At 30.8% G+C, this 18,195-nt stretch overlaps 1 protein-coding gene across 1 annotated transcript in view; it reads left to right on the top strand.

Annotated features, from left to right (window-relative positions):
- Positions 1 to 18,195, top strand: part of LOC126740218 (5'-3' exoribonuclease 1) — a 41,409-nt gene that overhangs the window by 23,013 nt on the left and 201 nt on the right. Inside the window, exons 11-20 of the mRNA XM_050446153.1 lie at positions 1,260 to 1,420; positions 1,482 to 1,604; positions 1,663 to 1,939; positions 7,379 to 7,526; positions 7,580 to 7,868; positions 10,395 to 10,584; positions 10,636 to 11,406; positions 15,791 to 16,018; positions 16,140 to 16,361; positions 17,944 to 18,147. Of these exons, the coding sequence (XP_050302110.1) occupies positions 1,260 to 1,420; positions 1,482 to 1,604; positions 1,663 to 1,939; positions 7,379 to 7,526; positions 7,580 to 7,868; positions 10,395 to 10,584; positions 10,636 to 11,406; positions 15,791 to 16,018; positions 16,140 to 16,361; positions 17,944 to 18,147 (2,613 nt within the window). The remainder of the gene's footprint in view (positions 1 to 1,259; positions 1,421 to 1,481; positions 1,605 to 1,662; positions 1,940 to 7,378; positions 7,527 to 7,579; positions 7,869 to 10,394; positions 10,585 to 10,635; positions 11,407 to 15,790; positions 16,019 to 16,139; positions 16,362 to 17,943; positions 18,148 to 18,195) is intronic.

The following is an 18,195-nucleotide window of genomic DNA, read 5'->3' as shown; positions in this document are numbered from 1 at the left end:
AAAATACTTCGAAATAAGAGTAAAGATACAGAAGGAAACACAGTCAATTGGTTACTAATGAAATCATTACGTTACTCAAAAGACAAGCCAGGCATAATTGAATTTAAATACATGCATTCTGACCCTTATAAGTATATTAATATTTTTGGAAGGGGGAAAACCCCAACTTTTCCGAAGGTCTTAAAACCATTATACAGCAAGCAACTGCCAATCACTGAAAAGAAGAAAGAGGATCTTCTAAAACTGTGCCATAACAATATAATTCCGGCCGAATTCCATGGATGGTACAATTCTTTGCCAACATCCACAAATGCACCAGAACACTTGGTCGAATCAGACAGTAGTGATGATGACGATGATTTACCATTAATCACTTATGTCCAACAAAATAAATAAATTTATCAGAAAAAAAAATGTAAGTCCAACCTGTATGTAAAAAACGTAAAATAAAAAAAAACTTGAAAGATGATATAGGTGTTTAACTGATAAATTATCATTAAAAAAAAGCTAACAAATCATGTCTACAGCTTTAAAATATCACATATTCAAAAACAACTTTTACAGGCAAATTAAAATCTTTTTTTCCATTTTTCTCACAATTCACTTTTATGGACTTATACGGTTTTGCTTGTACGCCCACGATATATGCCAAAGTCTAAATTTATCGCCAGCTTTAAACCACCATCCTGCTTATAAAATAAGTATTTCTATTAATTGTTATTTAGATCTTAAGTATGATCTTTATTATTATGATTATGGAAACTGTCAGTATGTTGCTATTGATAGTTACCTTGCTAGCATGAATTTGCATATTGCTTTAGATCAAGATATTGATATTTTCTTAAATACTCTCTATTTTGCTATTGAGATTTGTGTTCCAGTTAAACATACTAATATATATTTATACACAAAGCGCTGCCAAATAAATTGGATTGGTTCTCGTGCAAAATATCATTATTATATGTTTAGAATGGAATTGGCATTTAACGTTTTCTTACTCCAATAATGCCCAATAAAAATATAATGGTTTTAAATATAATTTCAAGAACACAAATTTAGTGTAAATCCTTGGAATAAAATTGAAAGTTGCTTTAAGAATCCCGTAATCTAGAAAAATGCCTTTAATTCTCTAAAAGAAATAAATTACATGATTTCAGTGGCCTTAAATGAATGGCTTCCTGAAAAATAATAAAATGACTGCGATAAATTTTCCGTTTTTATTACGCACTTGTTACATAAATAACTATGATCGTCTATAGTCGGAACTTCAAAAAGGCAAAGTAAAAGTGTTCGAGCAACCCAGTAGATACGAAAACATGACGATAAAGTTGATTTACGATGAAATCGACGAGGATGACATTCCCGTAGAGTTGCTTGGTGAGAATGTGTTTATCAATTGGCCTCATATGATAGAAGGCAGGTAATCATGTTTAAAAAAACATTATTTAGGGCACATTAGTATGTATTTACATGTTTTACAGGGTGGTTGCGATAACAAATAGCAAAATCCGGTATATAAGCATGGGAGGTTCAAACCAATATAACACGGAGGAAATCACTGATCGGAGCCTGCTGAGAGCCCAATCGGCTGGCGTTATTGAACGGTAACTTTTCAAATTAAAGTGTAGGTATGTGATAGGTAATATATAAGGAATGTTTTAGGTATAAAAACCGTTTGGGAATAGAAGTGGGCCCGGTTAAAATTTTATGCCACGTCCAAGTGATGACCGGAAGAAAATACGTTTTCTCGCCCAACGGTCGACTTACTCTAGAAAAACAATTTTCCGATATGACGGCCTGCTACCCGCTGCAAACGGTGGTTTCGAACATCGCATCGTACGACTCTCATATGAGCCTGTTTAGGAACTTGCAAGACGTTTTTCCGGAGGGCGCGACATGTTTTACTTTAAGTCACCCTTATTATGGAGCACAAGGAATTGTAAGTTTGATTTTTTTTAACTGTATGTTTTTTATGAAAATCGTGTTAATGCGTAAACAGAGCTGCCATAAGTATTGTTAGAGGTTCCAATCTGTTATCAAAGAGCGATTTTCTTTCATAAATGATAAAAAAATATATATTTTTTTAATTAAAGTTCTTTATTAAGTAAATCGCTGTTATATTTTCAAAATTGTTATTTATGCTCCTTAAAGCATTGAGAAATTTTTATGCTGACTGACCTTCATAAACTATAGGGCATTTATGTAGGTCATTTAACTCTGGGCATTTAATTTCATATACCTGGGAAAATTTACATATTCACGAACTGATAGTAGATCTTATTTATGGTTTTGATAGAAAAAAACCTCTTTTCATTAATTGCTTAAATTGCGCAGAAATCTCTATTAAATGCTTGGCGATATAAAGGGATGATTTAGCGATATAAAAAGCTGGAAAAATAAAAGAGTCCTTTCTCTATATTTCAAACTCGATTTTCGATTATATTATTTTCTTGTTAACTAGAGGTCTAAAAAAAGGCAAAAAAGGCGTTGCTTTCCATTTCAAATGTAAACTGAATTTTATTACGGAGGGCATTTCAGAAAATGTGACAACTGTTATCGTGTGCAATCCAAAGAATACAAATATAATAATAATTTATATTTATTTATCATAATAGTATCAATAAACAGAGGCCAACTACATATACCAACTACAACATCTTTAATACATATTAACTAAAGCAAGAACAAATTAGATTAACCTATTTTTATAATTAAAAACAAATTAACTTAATGATATTAAACTCGGAAAATTCATCCATTTTCCCATAGATGCTGGTCATACGTTTTATAAAAGGCAAAAACACAAAATCTGCAGCATCAAAGAATTCATTCAACAAACATTCTGTGATGCTGTAGATTTTGTGTTTTTGCTTTTAATGACATTAATAAAAACATAAACTAATAAGTGTCTTATTGGTTTTCCAGAGGTATTTAAACTAATTATATCCAAATCTAAATCAGTAGCAAAATAATTAAAATATATACACATTTAACAAATCGTTGAATTCTTAAAAATATTGCTTCCGGGAAATTCCAGATGGAAAGTCTTTTTTTGTCTTGTATTTCTTGTTTGTTTACAAAAGAAGGGAGTACTGAAAGAAGTTTTTGAGAATTGATTTTATTTGTTAATAATTTATACATATAAACAAGATAAGTTTTATTCCGCCGAGGTATAATTGCTTCAAAACTAAACGGGCTCATACCCTTGGTGTGGATAATATCCAAATTTTTTATGAAACATGTATTTCAAAAATTTACTCTGTACGTGTTCTGTAGTTTGAATCGATATCTAATATTAGTAATATGAAACCATCAAAAAGTTTCAGACAACATTTAACCTTAAAACCTTTCGTAGATCTAATGATGAAGCCCATTGTTTTGTGTGCCTCATTTACCATATTACCCATGTGATCTTTAAAGATCATATTACAGTTCAACCCAAGTCTCTTTTTTCTGAATCGCTATAAGTATATGATTAACATTCAGAATGTTTGTAATTCGAGTTATTTTGTAAACAAACACAATCACCTAGTACTAATTACACAGTATATTTTAAAATCGTCTGCAAAAAGAAAAATTTGTGATATTCCAATAACCGAACAATGATATATGAAACTTAACATCTTCATACAACCTATTAAACAATGCCATCTCAAACACGTTAGAAACTGCATTTAAGATAGTAACAGGTTTCTAGTTAATTATGTCATTCTTTGCACCTTTTTTAAATAACGGGGTAACCTTGCTGCCTTGATTTTATCAGGATATATACAGTTATGGCAAAAAAATAAGACTAAAGTCATTTTTCGTGTATAATTAAAAAAAAACTTATTACTAAATGTAAACCTTATACTGTTGTTTATTTACTTAACAGTTATTTTGTTGAACGACAGGAAGGGTCTTAAACAAAAATAAAACCCTAAGATTCAAAATTTATTCTTATTACCGTAACAAAATAAAAATATTATTTAAATAAAAATGGATAAAAATAAGAGTATTCTAAAAAATATTTTTTGGCAATTATTCTAATACTCTTATTTTTTTTTGGCAACCACTGTAGGTATATCTTTTATAAAAACCGAGCTAAAATATGGTGCAAATATATCAGCAATCTTTTTCGTACCAGTGACTGAGATACCATTTTAGTAAACTTCACCAGGTATATCACATTCACTTTTTTTACTACCAAAAATACTACTTTGTTCATCTATAAAATCATCAAAATGGAATGCAGCTTAATATTAATAAGTATCATTGAATGATCTTTAGTCGAGGAAGAAATACTTTAAATCAGATTTATCATATTACAGGACCATCTTTATTATTGGCTCTCAATTAAAAAAACACATGTTGGGCCTTAGTGAGCGCAGCATCAAGGACTTCTATACCTTTCCTTAATGTTCTTCCATATGGTACCCGTTTTATAATGTAATTCATTGAGAAAGGTTAGAGATCTATGGTTTATAAGAAATAGAAAAGAACTGATAATATAAATTATTCCGATTAATGCCAGGTTCATATAGCTCGATTTCCTCTGACACATGAGTCATATAATACTAGTCTTATTGGTCAAGATAATACTATCCTTATTGTTTAGGTAGCCTTGGCAGTTTAAATATAGTATATCAGAGCTTACTTCTTCGCTTCTCTCGATATTTTATCTTGTTAATATTTATGTTGAGTCCCATTTCTTGTCCATATGCGTTTACATAGTTTAGTAGATGTTGCAGATCTTCTTCAGTGTCGTCGGCATATCGTATCGTATTTATATATTCTCCCCTAACTTGTATTTGACTTTTTTCTGTAAGCTTTCCGTTTAGTCGTACTGCTACTTTCTGTCTCCCGTATAAATTTTTCTTTAACAAGCTTTCTATGTTGTAATCTCTCAAAGGCCTTCTTGTGAATCAACGAAACACACAAAAATGTCCTTGCGCTGGTCACGACATTTTTGTAGTAACATGTTGAGACCCAACAGTGCCTGGGTTTCATCCAAATCACGGATTCAAGTACTGACCAAGATTCCAATTGAAATTTATCCTAAAACTGATTCGATGATTGATCAATCCAAGAAGTTACTGCTCTGGGAAATGTGCAATTATAAAAGGATCTTCTACCAAAAGACTACAAATTTAGGTTTTGCAAGACGTTTTTGGTGCGATCTCAAAAATCAATTCAAGGCTTGAGTAATTTAATCAGTCTTCTTTCGAGAATTTAGAAAATATTGACAATTACTTTTAGTAAAGAAATAGTCCATACTTGCAGTGGAGTCGTAGGTTAAGGTAAAATGAAAATCCTGCAGTCTCCCTCCACTTATTTATTAAGCATTTAGTTATTTAAAATTCCCTACATGTTTCCGACACAGTGGTGTCCATCATCAAAGGTTTAAAATTGGTATTGGATATACGCCCTAGGGTTTGATTCTATGTTACCAATCTGTTTGTTATTATAGTTTTTTTTTTAATTTAATTTTTTTGTCATTTTACCTTAATTACTTTTAATTATGTTTAATAAATAAAATCAATAATTCAGCTTGAAGTCCTTCTAAAATCTGAAATTTAGATTGGGTACATCCGTTCTATATTAAATTATGTTTGTTTAATATGGAAGGATCTTAGCTTTTATTATTTTATGAAAAATATGTAGAGAATACCATCCTCTACGGTTTTTCATGTCCAGCCATTTTACATCTAATACTTTGTACGAAACAGTATTTTTATTCCCTAAATAAATTTTAGAGACGATTTTAACGTTTTGATTGAACGATTTGAACTTGAATAATTTGAGATTTTTTAACATTTTGGATCCTGTTTTATTCATTTTGGATCATCCTAGACATACATGACAGCAATTAAAGAAGCAAAGTTTCAGTTGATTCGATTTTATGTTTCATTATTAGTATATGCCGATGTGGATAGAGAAGCTTTAATGAGAAATAGGCAAAAAAACTAAAACTGGCATAACACTCTGGTCAATCGTTAAATCCGACTTTTCTCATACAAAATCACTTTTTTCCCTAAAACAAGGCTCCTAGTAATTTTTTTTGTCATTTTAATAGTCAATTATTTCATGTTGTTTAAAAATTTATCATGATATAGAGGTTAATCTTTTATTTTATTTATTTAAGTACAAGGCTCTCCTACAGATAGACTAAGCAATCCAATAACAGGAAAGCACAAAATATCTTATGAATTTAAATACAAGTAAGAGCTTTGCCAAACATTACATTTTCACCAAACCTAACAAATATACCAAGTAATATAAACCTAACTTATTTAATAGTATCTCTTATAAACAATAAAGAAGTATATATACATACATATGAATAATGACAATAGGAAAAATAGGACAATATTTATCGTTCCTTGCGAAATTAGGTAGAATTTCTTAAATGAAGCCATACTGGAGAAAAATATATCATTATTCAAATTAGTTTCTTGAAAATTATTAACACTACGGGCGCATCTGAACAATGGAGAGTTAGACAAATAGTTTGAAGAATATCTTGAGATGCTAAAGGTCGATCTATTACGCAAAATATAAGGATTAACGTTGATATGTAAATTTTCCAGGCAGAGGCAGTCTAATAAATTATTAATAAATCAAAATTGTTTCTACTACTCTCTAAGCGCTTCATACCATAAAACTTTAAGTAAGTAAAAAAATGTCTTTGTCTATTAAAGCGGAAATTTACTATATTTACAAACTTGCGTTGTACCCTTTCAATTTGGTCAATATATTTGTGATACATCGGATTCCAGGTTACTGTCGCATAATCTATAGTAGGTTTAACGAATGCATTATATAATAATATTAATGATGTTTGCATTATATAACAATATTATTGATTTTAAATTCACTTGTTTATTTTTTTATAAATTTTTCAGTATTGGGCAATAATCCGTTGATAAATAAGTAAATATCATCTCCTTTCAACATTTTTTTATCAATTTTTTAATTATTAAATTTAAGACACCTTAAGTGTGGCCAGAGGTTATGCATTACCAAGAATGTTTTAAAGTGTCTTTACTTAATAAAAAAATATGGTAATAGGGAGAATTGCAAGGTGTTTTTAGTACAAATTTTTAAATAGTTCCAAGTTCATTTAACAAATATTACCTTTTACTAACCGAAGTTTTATTTTGTACTAAATATGCCCTTGGCCACTATAACTGTGTCTTCATTTCCATGCAAAAGTTGCATCATATTATTTTATTTGTTGTGTCTAAAAGATATTTTTAACTGCATACGTTAAAAGTACAACTTTCAACTTAATCAGCATAACAAAATTTATCAATTTCGTATCATCAAGAATATGAGAATTAACCATGGTGCAGATTTAAATTCAGGCACCATTAATAAAATAAATAAAATATTTTAGGTGGTGGACAGTAAAGAAGCCACCAAAACTGGTAGAGTGAAAGTTTGCGTGGCCATCACCGAAGAACCGAACTTCGACAGTATTAAAGCCCTCAAAGAAGAAGTTGTGCGTAGTTACAAGACTTTAAATACCGTTTCTAGTCAATTAGGTGCGATTATTATAATCCAACAAGAGACTACGATTATAAATTGTATTTTTTAGGCATGTCTCACTTTATCTATAGTCGAATGACCGGATCAGTATTCGTCCAAATGCCGGACGGCGAGGGAGGTTTTAAGAGTATCAACGTCGGCCTAGACTTAAAATTTAATAGGAAAAATAAAGAGACACCAGGTTATACTAAGAAATTCGCCACCACGTGGTACTATACGGACAAATGCACGGACCTCTTGAGAGAGTACGCTGACAAGTTTCCGGAAATATTTATTTATTTTTCTAGTAATGGCTTTAATGACGATGTAAAAGCGGAGCAGATTTTTAGTGACGACTGGTAAGATTACACAGGATTTTTTATTAAAATAAGTTAGAAAACCTTACAGTACACAGTTATTATATATAGTATATGTTACAGTATTAAAGCAAATTGCATAACGAATGTCTTCAAAATTATCATTTAACCACAGGTGAATTGATTTTTAATTTTATGATAATTTAAAGCAATTTTTGTATCGTTCGGAAGTACGTTAAATATTTTTGACAAGATAAATAAAATGTGTCTTTGACTTATACAGCTTATGCTTAAACAACATGGTTTTCACAATAAATCGTTTGAGTAAGAAAGAATAGTGATAGGACACTTTTACATGCAGTAATTCCATAGGTTGAAGAAGACTCAACAAGTATTTGATAAAACCTCTTTAACAGAGTATGGCAAACTACTTGTCTCAACTAATCCATTTTATAATAAATTAAACCTCTTGATTTTTTATTTGCAAAATCGAGTATGGTGCCTTTGAGAGGGAGCTCCAAATTATGTCTTAGGATCATTGGATGTTATTTCTTTGTTTACAAATATTCCAACATACCTTTTCATTGCAATTTTGACAAGAAAGTGGGGCCCAATAAAGGACGGATGTAGGATTTCGTTTTTTAAAATAATTATTTCAATTTTAATGAACAGTTTTACCACAAGTCTTTGGATTAAGTATGGGCAATTGTTTATCATCTATTTGCTCAGACATCATTATCATTATTACAAAAAACATACATTGATCAATTACCCTTTTTTCAAACGATACGTCGGTTTGGTCAGAGACAACCAAAAAGACGCGCAACTGTGTGCGAATAAAACATCCGATTATTTTCCATCTTTGTCTGTCTTCGTGAAAGGTGAACTTTGATGGCGCAGATAGCACTTGCCGCCAGAATTCAAACCTCTGCTGTTAAGCATTCAATTATTTTTTATGTATTTTAATTCAAATCAGCCGTTATGTGTCAGAAATCTGAATATAATAATTGTGTTCTGAGACAGTTCTGAACATTATTGATATGTTTTTAATTGCTCAGAACGACGGCAGACTTTAATTAAAACAATGCAATTTGATAAAATTTATATTGGGGAATTTAATAAACTAAATACAATTCTGAAACGTTTTGTATTATATTTTCAGTATATGGTATAAATATAATATGTACATGTATTTTCTTAATTATTTTTATAATTTATAATGTACAGACGCTAACAGTAACATGCATATACATAAATGCAATTAAAATTTAGGAGAGTTTTATATATCACGGTACTATAATAATATGCCAAAAAATATATCCTTTGGTGTAACACTTGAAATAAAAAAGGTTCAATGTTTTGCTGAAGATGGTAATATGGTTAGTGAAACAGGTCCAGAATAAATGAAATTGATTTGGTGAAGTGGTAAAACTGTTTTTCTACTAATTGGTAAAGAATAGATAAAGTTCAAATCAATTTTATTCTTATAATAATTACATTATTAATGAATATACTGTTGAATTTGTGTACGTACCAAATGCATATACACATGTTTCATTATTTATGATGCAGTTTTTTTTTATTAGAAAGATTACAGCTAAATTAAAAATAATAAAAGCATGTAATTTTCAGAAAATTAAATTCATTTGACTATTTATGTTGCAGTTTTTTAATTTTTTTTTTTGTTTCTTTGTTTTGCAAATATCTCCTCATCTTTCCTTTTGCACCACCATGGAATATTTATTTTAACTACAGGCTTAAGAATTACCTTATTGAGGATATCTCTGTACCTAACACAAGTCAAAACACCAAAATCTGTATTGTAAAAAAAAACTACAACTACTAACTACTGTAATCAAGTTCATCTAAATCCGGTGGATAATAAAATACGTAAAATTCAATCACTTTTCCAAAATCTCAACTAATGATGTAAAACAAAACAAAATTAATCAGCAAAGCAGGGATTGGTAGGCACTGTTGCCGTACTTAATTATAATTTAAGAAATACTAGAGAATTGGACAAAAGCTATCCCGTATTTCTGCATTCATTTAGACTGAGATAGAAGAACGTTTTCTCTTGAGTGATCTGATAATTAAATACATTTTAGCTTTGCGAAAGATTAGTATTGTGGCGCCACCTTAGCTCATCTTTCATAAGGGAAGAGAGAGAACGAAATACAGTATATACAGATTAAAGAGAGCAACAACAAAAGGATAAAAATTTATATCTAGTTGCTTACGTCTCTTTGGTGGTCTCTGTGTAGATGATATTATTACTAGCGTGCCTGCTGACAAATGATTTGATGTTTCATTCAAAACTGCAATTTACGATTAAAAAAGTCTAACAATATCCCTCTCAATATTTTTAGACTGTAATTCTAATCATTCTTTCAAAGATAAAATTAATATTATAAGAAAATTAAAAAGTATAGCATCACAAAAAAAAACCTTCTTAAATCGTTCTTAAAATTAAAAACTTTCTTTTAAATAATGACTATTTATAACTTCAACTTTACGTCTTAAACAACAAATATTTCAAAAAAATAATACAAAATTTCCCTTTCCTAGGGACGTAAAAATGAAGGAGCTACAAGTTTTCCTCAAAACTCTTCCCACATTCACCCTGGAGCGACAATCCTGCGACAGCCAAGTGATGGAGCCCGAGATAGTGGCGGAAATCGAAAAAATCGTGGATAACCAGCCGAAGAAACCCTCCAAGAAAGTAACCATGACCATCAAACCTTCCTTCCTTTACAAGGTCTATACTTATTACTTTTTTAACCATATTTACTCATTTGCATCGTTACAGCCGGAACTTCAAAGTGGAACATTGCCACCGGATCCAAACACCGAAGTCCTGTTACTAGATCGTATCGTAAACACTCGCAAAGGGTTCTCAGTCCCTTTTGGCTTAAAGGGAACCGTTATAGCAATCTCAGAGTCGCCAGAAAAAACCAATCGGGATACTATGTACGATGTAGTTTTCGATAAACCATTTAAAGACGGAATGCAACTAAACTGCTCCCCTGGCAGAGGTTACAGACTGCCCATAACGGCTTTCATAAACATTTCTTACGGACTAAGGGTTTATCAGGCGAAAACCGGCAAGGACATCAAATTAGAACAAAACCAACCGAAAGCGTGGCAAAACACCAACGGGCAAAAGTTTTTTAATCAGTTCATGCAACAGCCGACGTACCGTAAAATACCCGATCAATATTATTATCAACAGAGAGGTTTGAATGCGGGCGATTCAACTAACAGGGAGTCGGCTTTCGCGTCTTTTGGCCAAGGAAAGAGCGAGGAAACGGCCGGTAATAACTCACCAAAGAACCTGTTTGAACCTCAGTTTATGAGGAGGGACGTCGGAAAAATACCAAACAGGGAAGAGTCTTGGAGAAGCGAGTGCAAACCTGTAGATTCCCAGCGGTCGCAGGGTGCTGTAAAGAAAATGGGCGATTTTAGTGGTAACGAGGATACGAGAATAAGAGATAATAATGTGACCGCTATCAAGCCACAGTTTATGCGGAGAGCGGAGAAAAAAAACGAGGTTGACAACGGAGTGTCCAAAGAAGTTTGGGTAAGTGTTACTTTTTTGAATAATTAAAAGAAGAAGAATTAATGAAAACACAAAGTTACGGTCTCACAACATTATAATCACAGGTTACACGTGTTTTGCTCTAGCTTGAGGATCATTAGGGCTAATATAAAGTATTAGTTAAAACAAAACTAAAAATTTAAATAAAAAATACTAAGGAACCTTTAAAAGCTATACACAAACTTCATACTACATAAATAAACAATAATTTTTAGGTTGTAATAAGAAAAAAACAAAAAATAAAAATTAAAAAGTAGACGCAACAACATATTATTATATAATAAGTTCATAAGAAATAAGTTTAGATCCACGAGGGATAATAAGGTTTTTTAAACTATTGGTGTCCTTAAATTTAGCTACATTCTTTACATCTCTAAATTTCAAAATTGCTTTTAAGACGGTAAATAATTTAAAGAACCAATTGGTCAGTGTAGTTGACAAGGCAAGCATTCTTTCAAAATCAGGTGTTTACTCCTTTAAAGAAGACGTAGCGTTTTTTAAAAAATATAAAAATACCAATGTCACTGATACCAAATCAGCGTCTGCTAACCATTTGCTGACCTATACACATAATTTTTCTCCAAGGGTGGGAACTGAAGTGCTTCATGAATGCTCTAAAGGTAAGAAGCTTTACCTTGTAGTATAACAAACCCAGGTTCGTCCAAAAGGATGGATGAGATAAGTTTTTGTAATAAATAAGAGAAGATCGAACGAGAAAAAAATAAATAAATAAGAAACCAATACCCTGCCTACGTTGTGTTTTGTAACAGAATCACTCTCTCTTTTACTAACCTCGGATGCGCTTGACAAGACAAAATTAGGGAAATTTGAATTATTAGGATGGTATTAAAGAAAATGCAGTCTTGATAATACACCTATTTAGTTTATTTATGTAGAAAAATAATACCGTACTCAGCCTGGAATTCACGAGGAGAAAGAGCACGGTAGAGAAACCCTCGATCTCAATTCCCTAAAAATTCAATCATGTTGAGTAATAGGTTCTTCCTTTGGTTACCAAAAAAAATAAAGATAATTTATTTCCTGTTCCTTTCTAATTCCTCATACATACTATTCATTTAAAACTGAAGGGAGTTGGGTTAGTTATCCAGCCATCACTAGAAGGTACTGAGGTCCCATACGGGAGGCTACCCAGCTATGAGTTGAATAGTTGAGTCAATATTCTAGGTATTATCACAGAAAGACGGACAAATTCGCGAAACATATATTTATTTATCTGTGGTATGATTTACGCCTGAATATTCACCCAGTCAGGGTCGAAATGTTAGTTAGATTCAACAAGGCTCTAGGTTAATTTTAAAACACACAAATAATTTAAAAAAATCGAAAATATACTCAAAATTCAGTAAATAAATTATCTCAGTCCATCACTTTAAATATTAATTTTCTCTTCAGCATGAAACAATTTTAGATAAATACATGCATAAGTTATTTCCTCCTATTTACGTAAAATATTAAATTTATAAACATTAATAAAAAAATATGTGTATTTACACATTGTCAATAAAAAACAAACTAATAAGTTTTAAATTTACTAACCTGTAGAAAATCTTCAGAAAACCACTTCAACACAAATCAAATACAATTTTCAAAAATATGGGAAAAAAAACAAAAATATACATAATTAACGTTGAGTTTAATACCAATCAATTTTTTTAAAGTAGTACCCTCGATGGTTTTACTTTCTGCCCTTCCCTCGCCACTCGACCTAAACATCTTGGAAGGGCAACGCCCAGAAATGCTAACACAAACAACCCTCGGCCCATGAATAGGACTGTTGTTATTCAATAAAAAAAATAAAAAGATTTTCCAGACGACGCGACATGCTGAAACCCAAATCCAAACGAATATAAAATACTACGCATATAATTTAAAAATAGGTGGTTTTCTTCAACCTTCTGGAGAAAATGGACGTTACAAATGCAAAAAAGAGTCCTGTTCTCGTGTGTGTGAATGACGTGCTTATTTTCGGACCAAATTTAATTTTTAATAACTTAATTTGGCTTTTAGTATTAATTTTTTATCATATATATTTTTTGTCATTTTCCTACCATTATTTATTTAGTCATAATCTTCAGCTTATATTGGTTAACTTGTTGACATTTAAATTAATTTAGTATTAGATCTACTTCTTTCTAATCTTGTGGTACCGGGTTCAATTCTCGATGAGTCTATGTTGTTGCGTCTACTTTTTAATTTTTGTTTTTTTTAATATTATAACCTAAAAATTGTTGTTTATTTATGTAGTGTGAAGTTTGTGTATGGCTTTTAAAGGTTCCTTAGTGTTTGTTGTTTAAATTTTTAGTTTTGTTTTGTGTGTTAGCCTTTTTGAGAATCATGGATAAGATTTTTGTAAAAGAAGAACTAATTTCAGGTTGATAATTAAATATACGAAATAATGTTTGATACCGATTTTTCAAAAGCATTTGACAAGGTAATAATTTTTCACCGACAAGATTTTTAAAAATTTTCACCAGCGACATTCTTACGGGGTGTGAACTGTCAATTTTTAAAGGAAAAAATGTTTCACCACTGATTTTTCTAAAATACAAAACTATTTTCGAAATATCCATTTATTTTGGAGCAAATTTGATCCCTGGACTTACCGTTTTAGTGTAAAAAAATAAATACCAAACATTTTTTTTCATGACTTTATTGTGACTGTTTTTAATATTTTGTTAATAGAATAGACTAGTTTATTACCGGATGTGCTATAGATTTACAATAATTGTTTTTTTTAAGAACTTATAAATACTTATAAATATAAGGTAAAATGAAAATCCTACAGTCTTCGTCCACTTGTTTATTAAACATATAATACTTCCTAGATCAATACATAACACAATTATTAAAATTTGACTATACAAAACGAGACAAAATCAGATTAGGACAGTGACCCTTTTAAGTTTTATTTATCAATATTTTTAACTTTCCTTTTAAATGAATTTATAGAGGAGGAAGAAAATGAATATCAGGTGTATTACCAGTTTAGTATATTCTTATTGGCCGATTTAAACAACAAATTTTATCTGATCTTTTTAAATAATATAAATCTACACCTAGTGTTTCTCTGAAGAACCCTGAAAGCTGGTCAGTCTATCAAGCTATTAACAATTTAAAATAAAAAAGTTAAATCAAGCATAACCCTACGATTTTCTAAGATTGAAATGTTTAGTAATTGCAGTATATCAAAATAAGTTATAGTCAGACATATTTAGTTTCAATCCCCACAGTTTTAGTGCTTTATCTGAAATAAAGTCATAATGGTTTTTAAAACTTAAAGTTTGATCAAAAAACACTCCTAAATTTTTAAAGATGGTCACCGGTTCCAAAAAAGAGTTGTCTAGACTATAATTAAATAAAATTGGCTCCGAATATCTATTAAAAAGCATAATCTTACATTTATGTATTTTAGTTTTAAATCGTTACGTTGCACCTTAATAATCCATAACCCTAAGGATTTTTAAATCATCTGCATATAGAAGATGAGACACTCTCCAAAAACTTCAGATATGTAATTTATAAAGCAAATCAACAGAATTGTAAACATATATCCGCCCTACGAAATGAAGGCTTTACAAAAATCTCTCCCAAAAAAAAAAATCTTTATTTTTAACCCTATCTGTCAGATAGCTCCCCAACTATGAAAGTAATGATCCATGAATACCTAAAGCTGCTAATTTTTCCATTCAGATTTCATGTCCACTCTATCAAACGCCTTTGGGAAGTCGGTATAGAATATGTGAGCCCCTTCGCCAAAGGCATCTGAAATAAACTCGTCAAGGATCATAAAATTCGTGGCTGCAAACTTACCTGACAAGCTACAATCGATTGGAAAAAGTTTGGAAAAATTAAAATTTTAGAAATAGGACGATAGTTTCCAATTTGGGTCCTATTGTCATTTTAAAAGATGGTTATATCTAGAATTTTTTTATAAAATCAAAAAGCTGCACAACGATTGACTATTGGTATAAACCCTATTATACAAAAGTTACTAAAAACTTTTAAAAATAAAATTTAAAAAATGGGGTTTCTATTTCAAAATCTAAAGTGTAACGCAATATTTTATTTTTGGATTTTTCTGTATTTTGCGGTTCAAAACGAAAAGACGTCACAACACAATTTATCTTGGAGCCAATTAAATAAGCGACAAAAGACAACAACAAAACATTTTTTCCTTGTTCCCTAGACCGTTTTGACGTGTGAATTTCTATATAGTTTAGATAAACACTACATATTATTAATTATTGTTTTCTCTATAATAAACAAGTTAAATTAAAATTAACCTTAAATGTAAAAAAAGCTAGCTTGGAAGCGGGAAACTCATTAACCGAAATGCTTATTTCAGAGAGAAATTCCCACTGAAATTAAGAGAAACACAAGGGAAACTAACAAAATCCCGCCGATGCCGATGAAAGTAGATACAGATTTCCTAAATAAACTCCTAAAAGTCGGTAGTACCGAGGAGCAAAACAAAAATGACGTTAGTGGTACGACTTCAAAGGTCGAACCGCCCGCACCCCAAATCTCGAAGATTGAACCGGAGGGCGCTAATGTCTCCTTTGAGATGCTCGCTGTAAGTTACTGTTTTAGCTTGAAAATGATATTTTGTTAAAAATATATGTTCCATTAAAAGTTGTCGTTCCTAAAATATAGTAGTTTATATCAATCTAGTTGTAACTGACTTCAAATTGCAGAAAAAAGTAGCCGAAACCTCCGCGAATATACAACTGCTGACCTACTTCCAAGCGAACGGTCTCGGGGTTCCCAGATATAGTTATTCCAAAACTGCCGACAATAAATACAAGGCTCAACTCACCCTGCCTAGTGGCGAAATATTCTATTCGGATTCGGCAGATACCAAAGAGGAAGCAACCGAGAAAGCGGCGGCGGAAGTCTTAAGGCTTCTCATGAAAAGGGTAAGAATTATTTTTAATAATTATTGACCTTTGTGAACCAACGAACAATTTAATGCCGCTATACAGGGTGCCTCCGATTAAGTCGGCACTATTGGTATCTTTCTTAATATTTAAGATACAGGGTCGGATAAATTTAGAAACTAGTAGGATTTTTCTGCTGATTTCTAAAATAATAATAATAATAATAATTATAATAAAAACGTTTATTAGTCACTTAAAAGGCAAAGAAAAAGTACAAACAGAGGTACACAGCCAGTGAACAATAACATACCACTATGTTATTTCAATGTAAATAAGAAAAATAAGAATATTATTCTTATTCGTAAATAGTAAAAACAGAAAAAAAAAATAAAATCGCGTTTTCTAATATAATTAAGTAAAAATAAGTAAAATATAAGTTTCCTAATAAAAAAGTTTATTTAAGCTAATAGCCTAAACCTACTAATAAGAAAGTTATAGCAATATTAATAATTTTGTCAAAACAAATAAATCATTGTTTAAATAATAAAATGACCGTAGCAATAGAGATTTAATAAAATAAATAAATACTGACAGTTACACGTTAGCAAAGTTTGTGATTTTGGTAAAATCTAAATTAGTAAAATGCCTTTTACGCGTATTGAAACATATATGTCAAACATGTCATATGTTAGAATGTTACCGAATAGGCCTCAAATATAAAGGTCTCAAATATATTGCAGTATGTGGTCAAAAATTATACGTGTTTCGCCCGTACCCTTAGGCATGATGCCTAAGGGTACGGGTATGAAGAATAAATAAATAAATAAAAAGTCTTACAATCACTTTAATTAAACCTAATTTATATTAAATTACAAACTAATAACTTTCTACCTATTGTATTCACTAATAAAACAGGAAACAAACTACATAACAGATATCAAGGGCAGAATTTAAAAGTAAAAATTGATAAAATTCGAAGGAGAGTAGTTACCATATTAAAAATATATACAAAACAGAATGCTAGGCATCAAAAACGCGTAAGTAATCGTAAGTTATTTAATAAGAATATTAAAAATCATTTATTTAGAAAAAGCGTTATGTGATGTACAATATTTATGTATTAATATAGGTTTTACTTTATTTTTTATGCTACTAAATTTAGCAAATTAAATGTATTAGCCAAGTGCTAAATAAAGAATATTATACATCGTTTATCTTTCATCCAAACCGATTAGCCGAGTGGTAATTACGCTTTTTGAAGCTTACGCTATTTACTGTTTTAGCTGTTTTATTTAAATTAAAAACTAATTTTTATTTATGTCTGAGGATGCCGCATAACGTTGCAAAACACGTGTCACCTTTTTAAATATATTTCAGATACGAGACTTCAATTTCCAGTCTCTTTGAGAATTATGGACCTTTTCATATGTGGTAAAAAAAAAAACAATTTTAAAATAATCTTAATAGAACTCTTGGTAACATTTTGTAATAAATAGTGGATAAATGTAATGTAACAATACATTATCCCCGAATGCTTTCTTAGGAGAAAAGAACTGTTTACTATCACTTCTCCAAACGCTCTTGGGTTAGATGCAGTAGGTGATTTTATTTTACTTCTTAGGCATCTAACCCCCCTTCTCTCCAACCGTCCGAGAACGTCCCAAAGGCTGTTTTACACAATCCGTTTGTACCTACCCAAGTGCTGAAGAGACAGGCGAGCAAAACAAGCGATTGTAATAGCAGTAGCGGTAGTTCGGCCCCCAACGTAACTGGCCACTCTCAAAACAAAGCTGGAGAAGCAAAAGAGACGAAAAATCAGCAAAAGGTGAAACTTTTTTAAAAATGTTCGCATGTGTGTAACTTTTTATGGTTT

This window comes from Anthonomus grandis, chromosome 9 (assembly GCF_022605725.1).
Source record: "Anthonomus grandis grandis chromosome 9, icAntGran1.3, whole genome shotgun sequence".
Classification (NCBI taxonomy): Eukaryota; Metazoa; Arthropoda; class Insecta; order Coleoptera; family Curculionidae; genus Anthonomus; species Anthonomus grandis.
This window is presented reverse-complemented; position numbering and strand designations above follow the sequence as displayed.